This window comes from Mustela putorius, unplaced genomic scaffold (assembly GCF_011764305.1).
Source record: "Mustela putorius furo isolate JIRA1106 unplaced genomic scaffold, ASM1176430v1.1 tig00000253_pilon_pilon_pilon, whole genome shotgun sequence".
NCBI classification, from domain to species: domain Eukaryota; kingdom Metazoa; phylum Chordata; class Mammalia; order Carnivora; family Mustelidae; genus Mustela; species Mustela putorius.
The window spans coordinates 6,582,473-6,602,957 of NW_025421329.1; the positions used below are offsets into that span (position 1 = coordinate 6,582,473).

The 20,485-nt window shown below is 42.4% G+C and overlaps 1 protein-coding gene across 6 annotated transcripts in view; it reads left to right on the forward strand.

Annotated features, from left to right (window-relative positions):
- The window catches only part of CFAP61 (cilia and flagella associated protein 61), a 285,685-nt gene that overhangs the window by 125,533 nt on the left and 139,667 nt on the right, over positions 1–20,485 (forward strand). For all 6 annotated transcript variants that reach the window (XM_013057056.2, XM_004754128.3, XM_004754127.3 and 3 more), the window contains 3 exons: positions 839–916; positions 6,063–6,269; positions 9,387–9,521. In XM_013057056.2, the coding sequence (XP_012912510.1) occupies positions 839–916; positions 6,063–6,269; positions 9,387–9,521 (420 nt within the window). The remainder of the gene's footprint in view (positions 1–838; positions 917–6,062; positions 6,270–9,386; positions 9,522–20,485) is intronic.

Sequence of the window (20,485 nt, forward strand, 5' to 3'; positions counted from 1 at the left end):
GTTTATTGATATGGTTTCCGATTCCACATTGCAGCTCATCTTCAAACAGTACCACTTGTTGAGTTTTGGTGGAACATCAGAGAAGACTATCCATAATTATCTGAAAAGATGACTTAAATACTTCTCTGTTTTCCAACTCTGTATCTTTGTGAAGACAGATTTTTTTTCATATATTTCAACCAAAATAACATATTGCAACAGATTGAATACAGAAGCAGATATGAGCATCCAGCTGTCTTCCATTAAACCAGACATTAAAGAGATTTGCAAAAATATAAAACAATGCTACTTTTCTCTCTAAATATTTTTGTCAAATTTTAAATTTTGTTTTAATTAGTAAATTAAACAAAAATGAATAAACAAATTAAAATTTTTCTCAGTTTTAATTTCTAATGCAGAAACTACTGTTAGATAGCTGTTACACACATACCCCATGCTCTTCGGAGTCACAGGGACTAGGCATCCTGAGAACACAATTTTTAAGAACCACTGATGTAGAGCTAAAGAAAATGGATTCCAAGTCAAAGGGACTGTGGTTTAAATCACAGAGTCATCCCTTAGGAGCTGGAAATCTTGGCATGTTCCTCAGCCCCTGATCCTTATTTTCTTGTTAAAGTGAAATAGAGGTAGTGATAATATTTACCTTGTAGGAGTTGGCTTCAGTGAACACAGGGAAGACATTCAACTTAGTGCACAGTCCAGAGGTAAGTACTGGTGGATGTTGGCTCTGACTGTCATTGCCATTAGGTGACCATGCTTAAGGCTCACTATTGACTGCTTACAGAAACTTTGACAGTTATATTTTTAAGGGCCTTAAAATACATGCTTATCTTTTCAGGATGGAACACCAATGAAGGCATTTGTAGCTGAAGTTGCAGAACAAATAGTTGGCATTGCAGTGATCAGAGATGAAATGGTAAACTGTGAAATAGACATTGATTTCCTGGATTATGCCTTTTTATATCATGAATTAGCACACAATGCCTCTTTTTCATTTTTGCATATTTAATATGCAAAATGTCTTTTTTCTGAAGGCTATAATTTTTTTTGGAAGGATATAAATCATCATCTGCTTGCATCCCACTTGGTTGACTTTCAATATCCCATTTCTTTTTCAGTCTAAAATATGACAGAGAATATATGAAAATGTTCACATTTTAAGAATTCAGTTAACCTTCCATCAGGACCTCCCCCCAAAAAAGTCTTAACTGCTCTCCCCAAAGGATTACTACTATTAATAATTAGGCATCAGGGGCTCCTTGGTGGCTCAGTCCTTAAGCATCTGCCTTCAGCTGAGATCATGATCCTGGGGTCCTGGGTTCAAGCCCCGCAACAGGCTCCCTGCTCCACAGGAAACCTGTTCCTCCTTCTCCCATTCCCCCTGCTTGTGTTCCCTCTCTTGCTGTGTTTCTTTCTGTCAAATAAATAAAATCTTTTAAAAAAATAATTAGGTATCAATCCTTTTCTACAGTCTTCCTTGCATTTAATTGCATGCATTGTGTGTGTGTGTGTGTGTGTGTGTGTGTGTGTGGTATCAATGGGACATGTGATTTTATTTTTTTCCTAATGCACAGCCAGTTCTTCCTAAATATTTATTGCTGAATAGTTCATTCTTTTCCTGCTGATTTAAAATACCACCTTTACATGATGACATTTCCATGTGCCTGTGTCTATTTTTAAACCCTCTGTTCTGTTCTGTTCCGTGGATATTTTGTGTTGCTGTTGTTGATATCTGTTGTATTATTATGTACTTTGATATCTGGTAGGGGAGTCTTTTCTCACTCATCTTTCTTTTTTAATATAAATTTTCTTGCATTTAATTGGTTATTTCCTCTTCCAGATGAGCCTTATAACACTTACTATGAACTTATTTGCACCTTGGTGGTTTTTATAGAATAACTTAGGCCAACAGTTAAAATACTGATGGTGGTGGTGGTGGTGTTGAATTCTTTTGGGTTCTTCAGTAAAGTTTTGTGGCTTTTAGCATACAGGTTTCTTGTGCCAGGTATTTTGTTTGCCCCCATAGGTTTACTCTCTGTTCTGTTCTGTCCTAGGGAGCCTGACCTGGTGGGCAACATCATGGGTGCCTTCACCCGTCATCCTCTAATTGGGTTTGGCCAATGGTGAACCCTGAGGAGAGGAAAGGAGGAGAGTGTGGTTGGGATGCCTTTAGCTGGCTTGTGTCTTTACTGAGTTCCTTGACCTTTCCAATGTGTCCTTTTTTCCAGGACCCTCTCAGTTTGGACTTTAGTAAGTAGTACGTCCCATGCCACCCATCTAGGGGTGGTGATTGCTTGAAGTTTCTGCTACACTATCTTTACTGATGCCCTGCCCTGCCTTGTAAAGAGTCTTTTTGTTAAACCCATCTCCAGTTATCCTAATTTGAACATACCATCTGTTTCATGCTGAGACCCTGACTGACATAGTTCTAGACATTTATGATTTATTTCTACTTGTTTTATATTTTTCTAAGTATTGTGATTAAATACTTTTTTTTTCCATTGTACTTTCTGAATGTTTATTTTGGTATGTGAGAAAAATACTAATTTTTGTACTGAGATCCTATATCCAGCCACCTTTTGGAAGTCTCTTACTAGTTCTGAGAGTTTTCAGATTCTCTTTTCTGGTACAGCATCATTTCTACCATATTCTATTGGTCAGAGCAGTTACAGAGCATGCTCAGCTTCCAGGCTTAGAGAAATGCACTCCACTTCTTGATGTGGGTGTGGCAAGGTCTGTCTACCAAAGAGCACATGGGGTGCAAATTATTCTTGTGGCCATCTTTGGAAAATAAAATCTGCCACACCTCCTTCTAAAAGTATTTATATTTTATTCCTTTTTTGAGTTTTATTGTATGTTTAGAATACCATTGAGTAGTAGTGTTTATAAAGGGTACTATTGAGGTGTTCTTGATTTTAATGGGAATGAGTCTATATTTTCCTCCATTTAGTATGTAATATTTGCTGCAGGTTTCTGGCATATATCCTTTATCAACTTAAAGAAGTTCTCCTCTCTTTCTAGTTTACTAAAAATTTTTATTCTGAATGAGTGTTGAATTTTATCAGATGTGCTTTTGACATTTATTCAGATGACCATATGGCTTTATTCCATTAATGTATCCTACACCATCCTTGTTCTTGGATTTGTTTTTCTTTTTGACTTGGTACATCTCTGAGTAATTCTTTTAGAAATATTGGTAGAAATATTGAGTAATTCTTTTAGAAATATTTAGAAATATTCTTTTAGAAATATTGGTACATACATACATATTCAAGACGTTTTCATTTTGTCTTCACCCTTGAGTACTCATTAGGCTGTTTATAGAATTCTTATTCCAACTCCTTCTCAACAGATTGTTGAAGTTTTTACTGTCATGGTCTTCCAGTGTCAATGATAAAATGTAATCTGATATAATTAAATTTTGTTTGTTTGCTTTCTGTCTTGATAATTAGTTTCCTTTCTATCTCCAAAATTCTGAAATTTACTAAAGAGTAACTTACGCCTCTTTTGAGTCTTGAAAATATCTTTCTTCTATCATTTCATAGTTTTTTCCCTTTTAGATTCTTCATTCTCTTCTTAAATTCCTTTTAAGAGGGATGTTGGACCTTTGGAATTGTCCTTCAGTGTCTCTTAACTTTCTTCTCACTTCTTTATCTCTTGTACTTCTTACTCTTTATTTTAGGGGACTTCCTTGATTTTGTCTTCTGGATCCCTAATTCATTCTTCAGCCATGTCCATTCTGTTATGCAGGCCTTCTGTCAGTATTTTCTTTTTAAAAGATTTTATTGAGAGAGAGAGAGAGCGAGAACAAGCATTATGGAGGAGAAGAAGGGGGGAAAGAATCTCAGAAAGGCTCCATGCTGAGCACAGAGCCTGACAAAGGGCTTATCTCACAACCATAAGATCATGATCTGAGCCGAAACTAAGAGTTGAACTGAGCAACCCAGGTGCCCCTCTATCTGAATTTTCATTTCAAGGTTCATATATTTAACTTCCAAGTCTCTCCCTTGTTTGTTTCTTGTTCCTTTTTGTAGCAGCTTGTTTGTTAATGTTATATGCAGTATCCTTCTTTGTATCTCTGAGGACACTGAGTAGAAGTTATTTCTAAAAAAAAAAAAAACCTCTCTTCTGTTCCTTTAGAGGAAGTTGTAGTTTCTCTATTCGGATCTTTTGCATTTGTCAGTTTTCCCCCAAAGTCATGAATGAAAGATTATAGTATCAGTATGGCTGCTGGCATGAGTATCCATGACAGATGTGCTTCCCCATTGCATCTGGGATGGGAGGGCTGCCCATCCCAGTCTTTAATTGGGAAGGGGCATCAGTTGTCTGGCTTCCTCTTGTAGTTTTCAATGTAGGTGATTCTGGCAGGTGGTAGGCAGGTTAAGAGGGTGTAAGCTAGTGTTAGAGAACTTTGATACATTTCTTTCCAGGATAAGACTCCTTCGCTTTTTTCTTTATTTTAAGATTTTTATTTATTTGACAGAAAGTGAGAGTGTGCACACATGTGTGCACACATGCAAGAGAGAGAGAGAGAGAGAATGAGCGGGAGGAGTGGGATAAGCAGGCTCCCCTCTGAGCAGGGAACCCGACTTGGGGCTTGATCCCAGGATCCTGAGATCATGACCTAAGCCAAAGGCAGATACCTAACCTACTGAGCCGCGCAGGCATCCCATAGACTACTTTTGTGTCCTCCATCACACCACCTCATACTTTAAAAATAATTTTTTGTTGTTATTTTAAGGGATTTGGGATGGGAAGAAAATGGCCCATATGCTGTTTTGAGCTAGTAACCTCTGTAGGCTCTTCACTCCTTGTTTTTCAATGATTTCTCAGCCCTACATTTTTTACTCATTTTCTCTTATAATGCGGGATGCCTTCTTGGTAATTAAAGAAAAGTCTTAGGATATTAAGACAATTATAGGGTCAGTGCAGATGGAAAGGTCAGTCCTTGCCAGAACTGCCCGGAGCAACCTTTCCTCTGTGCTTTGTGGCAGAGGCTGTAAAGACAAAGAACCTCCATGGGATTGAATACAGACTTGGTTTTCTGAACTTTCTAATGCCAGCTTTGCTGATCACAGAGCAAATCAGGCTCCTACTCCAATTCCTCTTTTTGAAAGTGTGCTTTTAGGACAATTCTACTGTAGAAAACAAGAAGACATAGAAGTACTTTCCAATGTGTATGTATTTTGATATCTTCCTGCACACCAGGTGTGTTTACTGTTCTTGTCATGAGAGAAAGTCACACTCACTCTGGACGGCGCCCCCACCCCACCGTGTGCACTACGGGGAAGAGAAGCTGTGCACAGTTAGCAGAGCCCCTGCTTCTCTACCCACAGAGAAGACGAGTCCCTGCTTCTCTGCCCACAGTGTGGGGGACCAGGAGTGATGGTTGGAACTAGAACCACAGAAGCCAAGCAAAATGTCTGATATTTTCTCGTATAAGTAAACACCAGTCCTTTAAATTACCTTAAATTACCTTCCACAGTCTAAAAATAGAATACTTGAGAGACATAGAAAATTTAAGGAATGCCTATAGACAAGGTCTAGTCTTGTGGTTTTATTGTAGACCAACCCAACCCACGTGCCAGTCAAAGTATGCGACCTGTGGAACGGCACGTTTCCACATTAATGGGTGAAGAGAGGATGGTAAAGTCCAGAGAACACCAGTGGCGGTGTTTGTCCTGCTGCTGAGTTTTGTACGTGTTCAGTCAGTCACACTGACCAGCTGGTGCTCCCCTTCTCCAGCAGTGGTGACGAGCTGCCATCCTGTCACCTGGCCACTAGCAGAGACTCAAGGCTCTCTGGGTTTTTAACAGCCGTGACTGTAAGGAACCAATTCCAAAGCTGTGTTGCCACCCCTCAGAGACAAGCCATCAGAATTTTCAGGAAACGTAATTTTCCATTTTTAAAAACTGAACAGTGAAATGAGGTAGTAAATCACAGGAGACAAAAGCACGTTCCTAACTATAGTACCTCAGGTAATTTTTACAAGGTTTTTGTGACAAAATGCATGCCATTTGTTTAAAACATACTTAGATGTCCTTTCCCCTCCTCTGTTTTAGGATGTAGAGTACATACGATCCCATTACAACATTGAAGATTTCATCTACTTCAGTCACCACCAGCGCGAAGAACATGGGCACTTGTACCACTTTGCCCTGAATCCTATCTTTCGGCACTACACCAAGTTTTTCCTAAAGGAGATCCTCCGTTTAGGCTTTAAGTCCTGTCTCTACTACCCTGTTTACCCGCAGGCCAGGGAAGGCAAGGTAAAAGAACGTCACCATTCATTCACTTTTCCAGCACGTCAACCTTCGCGACATCATCTGTGTTGTGTGCCATACTTCATTCCTGCCTCACTGAATGGATTCAGATTATAACATGCCTCTGAATTTCACAACGCAGAGTACTAACCACTATACGATCACGGCATGCCTCTGAATTTCAAATGGCCACATTGGCCCTTTTATTTATTACACTATAGTGAAAAGTCCAGCAGACTGAATTTCAGAGACATTTATAACCATTATAATTAGTAGAACAATTTGTTGGCTTTTCCTAGTGACAAAAGAGACACTGAAAAGTGCAAAATTGCTCTAAGGGGCATGGAAGTCAAATAATTTCTGATGGGGCTTTAGTGAAATGCCAAAATTATCCTATTGAGTTCTTCAAGCAAAGAACACTCTTGTTTAAACTCATAGAACAAATCAGTTCAATCCTGTAAGATCGATGTGCTCTCAGCATTCCAAATAAACCCTGAAACAACTGCCATAAGAGGGATGGATAAAAAGCGGAGATGTATGAAGGTAATGTAATCTTTATGTAGCAAATACCTGTATAACTCTGCCCAACACATTACGTAAACTAATCCTTTGGCAGTAAAAGCCATCTACAGTGTATCCAAACATGCACAGATAGCAAGCTCTTCATGTGCCTCAGTATTGCTTTCACTTATCCTGTTTAGTCTTCAGAGCACTTTTCACTAGCTAAATTATCTTCTATCATGAAAGCAGAAGTGATTGTCTGTCTTTTTTTTTCTTTTTTTAAAAGATTTTATATTTATTTGAGAGAGAGCAGAAGCAGGAGGAGCAGCAGAACAAGAGAGAGAGAAGCAGGTTACCCACTGACCAGGGAGCCGGACATGGGGCTCAGTCCCAGAACTCTGGGATCATGACCTGAGCTGAAGGCAGACCTTAGCTGACCGAGGCCCCCAGGTGCCCCTGTTTGTCTGTCTTGTTCAAAGTTGCATCCCAGTCCAAGTGCCGAGAAGGGTCACACACGTGTGCGTGCCCACATCAGTGTGTCTACACACACACATCACACACACACGCACACACAGTGTCCTGGTTGTTCCACAGGCAAGGGTCTCTTCAAGCTGGCTTCTCAAGGTCTTGCTTCTGGCAAGTCCATCCCTCCATCACTCAGCTCCATGTAGACTTGAAAGGGGATGAGACGCAATCAGTATGCCAGTGCGAAGTTGTCGCATCATGTCCCATTCATGACCAAAATCTTTCTCATGCTCTGCTCAGAGTCCAGGATGTTGTCATGTCTCTTCTTTGTTACCACAAATGAGCTAAGCAGATTTTTAAAATACTCTGATTCATTAAACTTAAAAACAGTCTAAAGGCTATCGGTACATTCCCCAAACCAGTAATTTTGCCAATGTATCTTATTTAACAAAAGCCTTCTGGGGAAGTACAGAGGAAATGGGGAAGAAGAAAAAAGTGGAAAAGATTTTCAGCAAGAGGTAGAATATGTTCTAATGATGATTTTTTTCCCTATCAAAATGCAGTGTGATAGACATGCGAATGTCTTAAATTTGAACTTAAGGAGATGGAAGGGAACGGTTCTGCTGGAAAATCCTGGTCCCGCACATTTTCTTTTTACTTTGCATTTGGCAGGTTGCCAATGCGGTGACCTTCAGGATGTGATATTAAATTCTTAACGTTTTATTCATGATGTTGCCTGCATGTGCCCAGTTGGGCCAGAAAGTCTTTTTGCATCCATAATAAAAAATAGTATCTTTGACATTTTGCTGAACATTTGCATATTTACCTCAATCGTGTACAGAATTTGGAACGTGTTACGCACTATTTCATGTAGCATATAGAAACACATTTGGAGACAGATTTTTCCTCTCTGCACTTCCAGCTGATTTACACATATACGTTTAAACAAGGGTCAGAAGCCATACCAGGTAATTTAGGTAAGAATTGACAAGTTCTGCTATAAATCCCTTGACTATAGTAAAAGTGAACATTGGGCTCTCATTATGAAGATGGTTTTACCCATACTTTCGTGGTAGGAGATCCTCCAGGAATAAAAGCAAAAACTCTGGCTAGGAATTCCTGGCTTCTGTTTTTCAGTGTGCAAGGTCAGGGTGTGAAGTTCAACAGTGAAGGATTTTAGAAATCCCTTTCTGAAGCTCTCAGAAATGGCTGGGGCTGGGGGGCTATCGAACAGCAGCTAAGTCATACGTAAACCATCTTATTTATTAAACTACACCTAGTTTTAGTTGAGTTTTACTTGTTTGTTTTCCAGTTTAAATTTCATAAACATGTCATTAGAAATTTTGGTGTCACAGTTTAATTCCTGAGGTTTAAGTGGTTGAAATACCCTGAGTTAGTTTCACCAGAACCCCCTCAGATTTCATAAATGTGAAAGGAATAAAAATCACCATGTTCAGTTTTCTCTGCCAAGTTTTAAAAATGGGGTAAAATGAATATTTAACACATTCTCCTAAAACATGATTTATCATAGTCTGTTACAGTAAGCATAAATCCGCCTCATAATTTAGCACTAATATAAGTCAAAATAATATGATACAATTTCCCTAACCCCCACCCCACTTTCCAGTTTCACCTTTTTGTTTTAAAACCCTTCTTTTTGTCAACAAAGATCCATTTGAAGTAGCTGTGCCTTTCACAAACAGGAGGATCTCCACGGCGGCGCTCAGCCTCCCCTCAGATGACATTTTTATCTATGTGCCTTCTTAAAGCAGCTTGTGCCAAACACGCAAAGGTTAACAGGACGCAGATAACAGAGCTTAATGGGGTCAAATCAAGCTGATTCATGATCACTATGGAGAAGAATATCCTCCTGGGGAAAATACTTGTACTGAAAAATCCCATAAACCAAACCACTTGTTTATCTGTCATTCCCACAGAGATAGTAATGTAATTACTCTCGTAATTATCTTCATTAGTGTCAGGCATTATCTACAATTCATTCCTCTGCTCGAAGAGTCTGTTTGTTTATTTGCTGATTTTTCCCCCCTCTACAATTTGGCCGAGTTCAGACTTTTGTATTTGTAAAGCCGCACGCAGGCATCTGTGCAGCACTGCCCTCACATTCTCTCCCCTAAAACAGAGATTGCTGTCTTTCAGTTCCAGAACTCCTCTGCCCACTCCCTGACATCCGCCCTTCATTACTTGGTTCCCGTGCGGCCACGACGACAGATTGTCTATCCTCTGGAAAAGCTTGGCATCAACGCTCCATCAAAGGCGGTCTCCAAGGATCCGGTGGGTAGCCGGGCGGCAGCAGGCAGGGAGGCGCCGAGCCAAGTCGCGCGGGCGTGGCAGATGGGGTAGCAGTGCCGTCTTCTAGGGAGTAGGCTGCTTCTTAATTACAGGGAGCCTGGAGCTCGTGCCCTTACAGGGGCTCCCTGCCCAGGCCCCCCTGCAGCCCTTTCCCTCAGGTGGTTCTTTCACAGAAACCTGAAACAGGGGTGGCCTGATCCCTGGACGACAGACCCCACGGGGACGCTTTATGTCTCTGCCCAGGTGGGTGGGAGTCAAACTCCCGACGTATTTCTGTTTTCTTTCTCCTTCCTCAAACGCAAGATCCCCCTTTCCACTGATGTTTTATTTGCAAGGCAGAAGTGGGCATTCACAAGTCGGACAAAGCTGACAGAGACAGCAGAGCCGGGTCTTAAGCTGGGTTTGCTTTAACCCCTCTGTGGGGAGCCAGGATGATTAACAGGACCCTATGAGCTGCCCAGGGGTGGCACGGGGCTTAGCCTTAAAATGAACAACCCCGGGATGCGTTTTATTACCAGAACAGAAGAAACCCAAATAGAACCTAGATTGCACTTTCACTGAAAATGTGCATGTGTGTGTACACACAGCCGTGTTCAATGAATTAGCTGGGAAAAAAACCCCACGATCTTGTCAAGTTGATGTGCATATGTGGGTTTGTAGTATTTGTAGGCACTTCCATTTAAATAAGTTGAAAAAAAAAATTCCCTCAGTGTGCTGACATTGGTCTGTTGTGAGAGAGGAAAGAGGAAAGTGGAAGGTTTAAACTCTCCAAAAGATTAGCCAAGGAGTTGCTCGATACGGTGCTCAAATAAAGAGCTTGGGCAACCCCAGCACTGCAGGAAATATGTCATTCTGCTGCCCCCAGCTCCCGGTCTGCAAATGGGTGCACTGGGTGGGGTGTGGGAGGGTCTCCATCAAGACCCGGCTGAGTGGCACCTGCTCACCGTAACCAAGGCTGCTTAAATCCTGCAATCATCCTTACATTTGTAAAATGGACAATAAATTTATATCTCTTTTCTGATAAGATCTAAATTTGTATTTGAGGAGTGACTAAAAATCAATAGCAGTTCTTTCCCTCCTTAACTCTTTATTATGGAAAAGGTCAAGCATATACCGAAGTAGAGAGAACCAGATAAAGCAGGGCTTCTCATCCTGTCTGTGCTGAGGGACCTTATTCTCTCTTTTTTTTTTTTTAAAGGTACAATCCAACATAGACCAATAGCTTTGTAAAAGGTGAATTCCTTAAGAATGAGTTTAACAACAAAGGAAGACAGAACTCAAGTCCAATTATTTTCTTATTAGATCAAACAAACACAATTACGCTCTTCAATGGTTATAAAAGTTGCTGAATGCTTCTCTCCATCTCTGTGCTTACATCTTCCAAGACCAATGACAGTTTGCCCATGGGCACCTGTCTTAGACCCCATGTTGAGTAGCACTGAAACACGCAGATACTTGGCACTGAGCTTCAAAACTGTCCTCTTCTTGCAATTCTTAGCCAATTTTGAATCATCTACACCCCCACCCACTTCTCCTTCCTCTTTATCATTTTGAAGCAATTCTCAGATACATATATTTCATCCAGGATCATGGGTAGGTTCTAGGTAGCAGGGCCCAGAGCACTGCAATTTACGGTTTGTTCACGCTGAAGGTAAGAGTGGCCAAGCCCATCTGGAGGACTTTTGGGACGGCTACCAGATGGGCTGTTTTCGGATTGGACTCCTTTGGAATGAAAGCCAAGACCTGTAGGTTTAGCACAAAGAGAGTGCCTTGAGGTCATAGAGGGTGGCTTCTTCTATCACGCCCTACAACAGCTTCCCTAGAGTCATGGTGACCTCAGGAGAAGGTGCCTCCCTTCCCAAGGATGCAGCTTCTGTGTCAGATCAAGTTACTGCCCTTTTGCACTCACTGCTGAGAATCCTTCAAGGATGGACAGACCATATTATTGGGCCAGGAGAAGCCCTCACGGGACTCCATTACCTTTAGCCCTTCCAAGGAAAGGCGGAATGCAAAGCTGTCACCTGGTTACCAAGAACAATGTTTTTATGAATACCAGCAACTTCTCCCCACCTCTACCCCAAGGAATCTCCAGAGCCTGGAGTTCCAGGTAGGGATAAAGCCAGAAAAACAAAACAAAACAAAACAAAAAAAAAAAACACATTTTGTTTCATTCAATACAATCTTATCATGACTTCCCAGGTTGGTATGAGTTAAAATCATTACTTACATTTCATAAACTTTTCTGTGGTAATCTCAGTGTGCCGTGTGTGCCCTGTAGAGCCGAAGCTCATTTCGAGGGACAGCAGAGATAGATTGTTTAAATCACTGGTCCAGGGAGACAACCACTTACCAGGCGGGTGGGGCTGGTGCTTGGTACCGCCATGTTGTGCCGTGTTGTCTATTGTATCTGTGAATTTTGACTTTTGTGGAAACACTTCTGCAGCTACTTATTGTACTCCTCCTTGAGAAGGTTCTAGTAAAGAATTAAATTAAGCAAACATGATTTAGTAAATATTTCAGAAATCTTAAAAGTTTTATCGAGGGATTATCAAGACCATAATCCACATGGGACAGGACTGGATACTCAAAAGTAAAAATGCTAAATTATATTATTTAAAATTTTTTTTTCTTTTCAACATTTTAGTTAGATTTCATGCTTTAGGCCAATTATCTGAGACAAGGGTGAGCCAAATAGAAATTTTCTAGGACGAATTTCTATAGAGTCTTAAAAGCATGGTTTTCTTAGGAGAGCAATAGTGTTGCAGCCATTGAACTTAGTGAAATTGAGTGACTGTCATTACTAAATGAACTCCTTTTATTTTCCCTTCAAGTTTGCTATACCCCCTAGCAGATGGAGGTTATATGGCTCCTTCACCGTGTCCGCACATTTCCCTGGCTGGGTACTTGCCTTTCTTACCTTTTATCCTACTTAAACCATCTCAGGGTGACCATCCATTCCCTTGCTTTCACGAAGGAAGCCAGTCTTCAAGGGAACAGATCACTCCAGGCATGAGTAATGGGATAGAGAGTGTTTCATCTCGGTGGGTTGCCAATTTGAATCTGGCACAAGCCAGCAGTGATTGAAATTCATCACAGTTGGCAGGGAAATATGTCCCCACCCACCCCAAGGCCCTGGTGGTTTCTGCCTGGTTTGGATGATAGGTGTCTCTGCCGTAATACACCCTATTGTTGTATTAATTGACTGCCTGCCCCAGGTCTTAAGAAAGGACCTGGAAAACACATAAATGATTTTCATCACCTATTACAGAGGCAGGTCTCAAAGATTCATCATAATACCTCCACAGTCAACCAGTGTAGATTCATGGATAAGAGACAAGGTTTTTTTTTTTTCTGACCAAGACCATAACCACATGGGCCAGGCTTGGAAGACTCATTTCTCAGCTAGAATTGTCCATCTTGGTCTCACATTGTGAGAATTATTGCGACGTATTTTTTTTTTTTTTTTTTTTTTTTTGGTAATGAATCAGTGCATGGTCCACATGCATGAAAAGCACAGCCAGGGAAATACTCAGAATGTGGCTGAATTAATTGAATGGCCATATTAATGAAAGACTGTGGAGCAGTTTGAGCCACACTGACTGTGGGATGGTTCTATTTTCTTTCCTTGCCTGCTCCCACATAGGCATTCAGAGATAACTGTGACCCCTGCCCTCTGGAAGTTCACAAACTGGTGCTCGTGTTAATGTGGGGACTGTTGTGGCTAGTTGAATGGGATGGGAGAGGGCCACACTGGCCCCGGTGTTGAGAGCCAGACTCAGGGGGAGGATCCACACTGGGTCTCCACCATCACTTGGTCAGGAATGCGTTTGTTCTGACACACTGTTTCATTTCAAATGAGTCTTACTTATGATATGAAATACCAGAAAATCTGCTTTGAGCTGAAACAGCTCCTATGCTCACTTCAGTCTCATACATGCTCCCCATCATTCATTTCGGTGTCTTTTGCCCTTCATCTTGGTTTATGGGATCCATAGAATTACAGTGTGAACTCATCTCTCTTTCTTTTCTTCCCCCCCAAATTTTTGGGACCAAACCAAGCTATTATCTTTCAGATGATGTAGGAATCTCATTTTCAGGGCAATCGATGCCTGTGGTTATTATTTGTGGTGGATGGGTGGTTGATTAGTGATGGTCTTTTAAAGTCTTGACTAATGAATTCTTTGAGGCCTCCATGTTCCCTTTGTCCTTCTACAAAGGAAAATGACGATTTATTTACCCCCCCCCCTTCTCAGAGCTAAGTGCTGGCCGGCTTTTTCCTGGTATGTGATCTCTCAAGAAGATGTCACTGACTGGCATTCAGTTACCCTTTGAATTGTCCCTTTTCATCTCGGCTGTTCTTCCCCAGTCCAGCGGTAATTACCATCTGATGGACTGTTACTGGATACTGTTTCACTTGTGCATCTGCTGCCCTAGGAAATTGCATTATTCTTCCAGCACCTGCTAAATTTTCCCCAGCTTGATTGTACCCCAACTCCTTCTTTAAACTTGGGAAATTTGGCTGCCCATGGTTAGACTCCACTGTTGTAGTTGTGGTCAGATTGTGTGGTGTATTTTGAAATCAGCCCTTTGGCTTCTCCTCGATAGAGGTTGCTAAAAATACGTACACTTGTTTTTCAGCATCGTATATGCCCTGATCCTCTCAGTGTAACCATGGTGATAGGATCTTGAAATGAAATTAACGCACTTTAAATCACGCCTATGAGTCAAGGGTGATTTTTCAAGCCATTTCTTAGCCATTTGCACTACCTATAGGAAGTGCGTTTGAACCCTTTTCTCTGACATTCTTAGGATAGTTTATAGACATTCCTTCATGAGCTCTTTTTTTTCCTCCTTCAAACAGTACAAGTTCTGTGGTCATTTCATTCCAGTTCTCTGAACACTATCTAGTTTAGTATTATATGCAGTATACATGTATACAGCAGTATGACTCATGTGCATCAGTGATTTAGTCTCATTATTCTCATAATTCCTTCCTTTTAAATTTACAGAAAAATCGCAACAGCAGCGATTTCTCCCAACAGCCTTACTAAAGGCTTGCCATGAATCATCCCATTTGACGCTCCCATCAGCACGTGTGAAGAGTCACAGCTACTCCCCTCCTCAGGGTACCTAAAGATAACAGGCTTGCAGGGAAGGAGGGTAAATGACTTGTCCAAAGACTAATTCATTGGCAGAGCTTCAGATCTGGATGGTCTGCTGCCAGAACCCTGCCTTCAACCATCATGATATATATATTCTCTTATCTAAAAAGCAAAAGTGCTGCTATCACAAGTCATTGTAGGAAGACCAAAACTACAGAAAAAGAAGATGGCTTGACAGTAGACCTTTTGGTATCTCCCAGATCTCTGGCACCAGATCCTTAGTAAAAAGGTGACCCACAGATAACGGTCTTTCCCCCAGAGAGGTTTGGATTTTCCTCTTGGCTGAGTCCTTCATTCTTGATTCTGATTCTGGGCCAGCCTGACTCTGGCCGGGGCTTGCCTGGGAAGGAACAGATGCACAGGGCCAGGCTGGTGTGCCAGGGTCAATTTTTAAACACCCACTGATCAGGCTATTGGTACTTCTCTCTCTAGCTTATTGTTGCAAACCTTTTGAAATGATAGTGGCAGCTGCGGGGAAAGGAGGAAAAATTGGGATCCCATACATAGGTTACGTTGTGTTATAAATTTCTCGATATTCAGTTCTGTGCTACATCGGGCTTCACAGTGTTCTTAGAAAGTGCTAGAATAAATGCCCTGGGAAAGAGACTGAAGGTTTGCCCAGGAGGCCAGGGATGGATAGGATATACTCTAGTGGCATAATTGACAAGCCTGGACATTGTTTAGAAATTGACCTGTGATTGAATGCCAGAATGAGATCTTCAGGGTGTGATAAGCTAAGACACTGTGAAAAGTAAAGTTACTTCTTAACAATCGCAACATCATCAAAAATCAATCCTACGTCTTATCCTCATTTTCTAAGATAGATATCATAGGACAATCACTGTCTCTCTCTCCCTCTCTCTGTGCTTTCCTACCTCCCTTTCTCTTGAACAGCTTTATTGAGACATAAGTTATATGCCCTACAATTCACCCATTAAATTATGAAATTTATTAGTTTTTAGTATATTACACAGTTGGGCAAACAATACCATCTAATTTTAGAACTTTTTTTGTCACGCCAGGAAAGAAAGCCCTTAGTAGCTACTCCCTTTCCCCAGCCCTAGGCAATTAATGATTTATTTTCTGTTTCCATGAATCTGCCTACTGTGGACATTTTGTAGAAGTAGAGTTATACGATGTGGCATTTTGGGACTGTCTGCATTCACTTAGCATGTTTATAAGTTTCATCCATTTTCTTGTGTACTTGATTCCTTTTCTTTAAGATTTTATTTATTTACTTGGGAGAGAGATTGAGAGAGCAAGGGAACACAGAGGGAGAGGGAGAAGTAGACCCCTGCTGAGCAGGAAGCCTGATGTGGAACTCAATCCCAGGACCCTGAGATCATGACCTGAGCTGAAGGCAGATGCTTAACCACGGAGCCACCCAGTCGCCCCTACTTGATTCCTTCTTATTGCTGAAGAATACTCTATTATATGTGTCCGCTACATTTTACATTTTATTTATCCATTCATCAGTCAATGGACATTTGAGTTGTTTCCATCACATTGCAACGAACATTCCTGCACAGGTTTTTATGTGGCTATATGTTTTTGTTTCTCATGGGTGTGTATACCTAGGAGTAGGATTGCTCGTTCATATGGTAACTCTATGTTCAACATTTTGAGGATCTTCCAAACTGTTTACCCCAGTGACTGCACCATTTTACACTCTCTCATTCTTGGGTGAGACCCAGCATTCCTGCTAACAAGTGGCCAAGTGCTGGTCCACTCAAGGCCATGGCCAGGCAGTGTACCTAACTCTTCTTTCAGTTCGGAAGCAGGGCTTCTCCACCACTCCTGGAGAGCATCATTTTTGGTTGACTGTACACCCACAATACTAGCTTCAGTCATTCTGAAAGCAGAATTTTTCCTAAAATCTGATCTCTCCTGATCTTGTCTTCCTTGCCTTACCCTCGCTGGCTCATCAGCCTTCTATAGGCCTCCATGCACAGTTAGAAGAGCTCCAGCAGCAGGGGTGGGGAGGAGCCCATCCAAACCACAAGAGAGAAATGGAGAACTTTCTGGTATTTAAACCACCAGCCTGTCCTTTGTTTGAGTCCACCTTTCCTAGTGTTACCCCTTTTAAAACAGCTCCGAACAGGAAAAAAAAAAAAAAAGAGAGAGTGAGAGCGAGAGCGAGAGCGAGAGAGAGAGAGAGAGAGAGAGAGAATCCTGGGGCTTTCCTGGATGCTGATCAGGTTCTTGCCATAACCCTGTAGGAAGAAAAAAAAAAAATGCATTCTGTTCCCTGCAGAGCCAGAGTAATGAATACCACAGAGGTCCAAAAGCGCCTCGGGATACATCAGCTGCCTGCTCTTGCTCTGGAGGGCCCCAGCCAAGCCCGGCTCCTGGGTGGACCTGGGCTCCCTGGGGCAGGAACTGGCCTTCACGGCTAAGTGGCTTCTTCACAATCCGCCTTCAGGGAGGAAAAGGCAAGGCAGCACCAACAGGAGGCTTTGCTTTGTGTATTTTTAAATAGCTGGGGATATAAAATGACAAAGGGGACAATTAGCCCTGCAGATGTTGACTCTGACTCAGGAAGTTACTTCTTTTTCTCTTGATTAAAAAAAAAAAAAATAGGCTGTTACAAAAGCAGTCCATATTGATAGTAGAAATTTTAGGAAAAATCAATAGAAAATCCCTACAACCTGCAAGCCTCTCTCACTAGGTTACCTTTGTTAATATTTTGGTGTTTTTACTTTTAGCTTATTTTCTGTGGGGAAAAAAAAATACATGGCGATCAAATACTGCATTTTGAAACACACTTTTACACTGAATATATCGTGAATGTCTTTGCATGTTACGAAGTATTCCAGAATGTCCCTTTAGTGGTTGCACTTGCCTTGTGATGAACGACCCCCTAACCGTCCGTGAGTACTTCCTGTGCTGGGCTCTGTGTCAGACACCTGCATGGATCGACTCACAGAAGTCGGGGTGTCATTGTCCCCGATTTGCAGGGGAGCAGGGGAGCAAACAGGTGAAGAGAGGTTCAGTTATGTAGCAGAGCATTAAGCCCAGCAGGACTTGTGGGACTAATGACAAAGCCGCTTGATTTCTGCCTTCTGCCGCTCTGTAAATGTGCTCTCTGTGGCCGGGTTTGCCGCCCCCGCCCCGGTTCCCAGGCAGAAAGTAGGCAAGGCCTGTGACTTTTCTGGTCAGTTTTAGGTAACAAAAGTTGCATGGGTCACCGCTCCAAATCACAGAACCTCATCTTCATTCCACGAAATGTCCAGTTTCATTTCCTGTAATAATCAAAACTCCATTTTCCTCTGAAGATTAGAGTTCCTGCTTCCCCAGCTGAAGCCTGGGGAAGGAGGGCAGAGAGGCCCTTTTCTCTCTAACTCACCAAGCTCCCACTTATTTAGCATCTCTTTAGCTTATTACAGTTCGGGGTATTTTTCTTTAAGCCTGTTAGTTTCTTGTTATTTAGCTATATTCCTGGTCCTTGTGAAACTGGGGGGCCAGGGCAGGGAGGAGGGGCGGCGTGGGGGTGGTGGATTCCTTCTGTGACTGCTGTTGTCATTGGATAGCTCCTGCTCTCTGGGCCGGACTCCTCTTCTCATAGCCGTGCTTGGTTTCCTCAGAGATTCCTGTCACTGGGGACCTCCCACCCCCAACCCCTCGTGCAGGCAAGAACCCTCTAGCTCTGGGGCGCCTGAGTGGTTCAGTGGGTAAAGCCTCTGCCTTCAGCTCAGGTCATGATCTCAGGGTCCTGGGATCAAGCCCTGCATCGGGCTTTCTACTAGGTGGGGAGGGGAGCCTGCTTCCCCCTCTCTCTGCCTGTCTCTCTGCCTACTTGTGATCTCTGTCTGTCAAATAAATAAATAAAATCTTAAAAACAAAACAAAACAAACCAAAAACCCTCTAGCTCTGCAGCCTGAGTCTTAATCTCCCCTCAAGATGGCCCCCTAGGAAAAACCTCTGATAAAAGTCCACACCTGTCAACAGATGGCCGCTGCAGGCCACCTTCACTTCGTTGCCCAGCAGCAGCCACCCACCTGACGTGCCCTTCAGATCTCTCGGGCAGAAATCACGTAGCAGTCCACTGTGGGAGCTCATGTGAGGGTGGCTGAGGGCCCCCATGCCCTTTTTTTGAGACTTAAAGTGAAAGACAAGGCCATCCCCATGTCTCCTCTTTGGGGTGGGGTGGCATCTGACCCAAAGCAGATCATTGTAGCTCACTGAGGAAATCTCCAGAAGAATCTTCTCTTATATCTATTTTTCTTACCCTTTTATATTCTCATTGTGAGTGACAGCTTTAAAAGTCATTTAACCAGTACTTGTTCACCTGCTTTGACATTCTTCACAAGAAGAGTTTCTTTGGAATGTAGCACCCATTGTCTTCAGCTTCTGATGTCCTGTGTGACATAACTTACCCGAGGCTAGACAGCTGCCAGGCGCAGGCTTTGGGACAGCAGCATCCTGTGCCAGATCCCAAGATTCACCACTGGTGTTGCTAGCCAATTCCCTAATGTTGGTCATTTCAGTCTTTATCCAAATTATATCATTATGAACAATGCTGCCATGTCCATTCTTGTTATTTTTGAGGATATTCATCATTATGTCCTTTCAGCAAATTCCTGGAAACTGTTTTGCTAGGTCAAAGGTAAAGCTACTCTTTCTGGAATCAAAAAACATGAAGTTTTAGAATTTAGGAAAATAAAAATTATGATTCCCTCCTTTGAAAAGATCATTTCTCTTTGCAGTGGGTTTGCTTTGTCTAAGTAAACCACCAGCATGCAGGAAGCCCTTTTTTATTGTCAGATATAAATGTTTGGAGTCAGATAATGAGGTCTATTTTCCCATTTTTCTTGGGCTCCACTGAATCTCTCCATGGAGTCTCCACTCCACCTGAAGGGAGAAGTAATCTCCATCAGTTCCAAGTAAATTTTACCATTTAATGTTTAAATGGAGTTCATTCAGGAATTTTCCCTCTCCCCCCCCCACCCCAGTGGGGAAGACATTACAGTTCTTGAGAGCCCATGAAGCATCTTGGCATCACGGAGGCATGGAGGGGTTGGGGAGCCATGGTCTGGTGCTCAGAACTTCAGCTTGTCCTAACACATCCCTTATTTTGTCATCCAGGTCCCCAGCTGGCCCTTAACTACTTACAGTGGGGACATTCTCTTCGTGGCCTTGAGAACTGTTCGAGTCAGGCAGGCTGTTGACTGGAGTGTGCTCTTCCTGTCTGTCTTTCTCAGTATATATCCTTCCCCCCCACACCCCGCTGTCTCTTTCTTTCACCCCCTATGCTTCCCTCTCTGGCTCTCTCCCTCTGGCCCCCCTCTGGGCTTTGGGAAGCTCATGACCTGCCTCATCTTCTTTCTTGCCCTGACACCGCCCTCAACCATCTCCACCCTTCTCGGAACAGGTGGCAAGGGCATCCCTGTGAGGCACAGATTGCTCTGCTCCCATATTCCCATGTTCTCCAGAACCTCTTTGAGGATCCTGTCCCTGTCTTCCACTTTCATGGCTTTAACCAGAGGGAAGGAGAGGCCTGTTCTATACTTGTCTCTCTTTCCCTCCTCTTTTCCTCCCTCTTCCGGTATAGGGAAGACAGACTTTGTTGTCACCATGTGTTCTTTTGAAATCTATCGTTTAAGAAGTGAGGCATCAACTCTGACTTCTGATACTCAAAAGTCAGGCTTTTCTGAGACTCAAAAATCTTCTCTCAATCTGCCATGAGTTTTGAAAAGAAGTGACCTACTCACTCTTCTGCAGCTGTCTGTCCAATGGCTGGTGTCCCCTGACTGCTTCCTGAAGATGTCAGGAGAAGTCATGAGT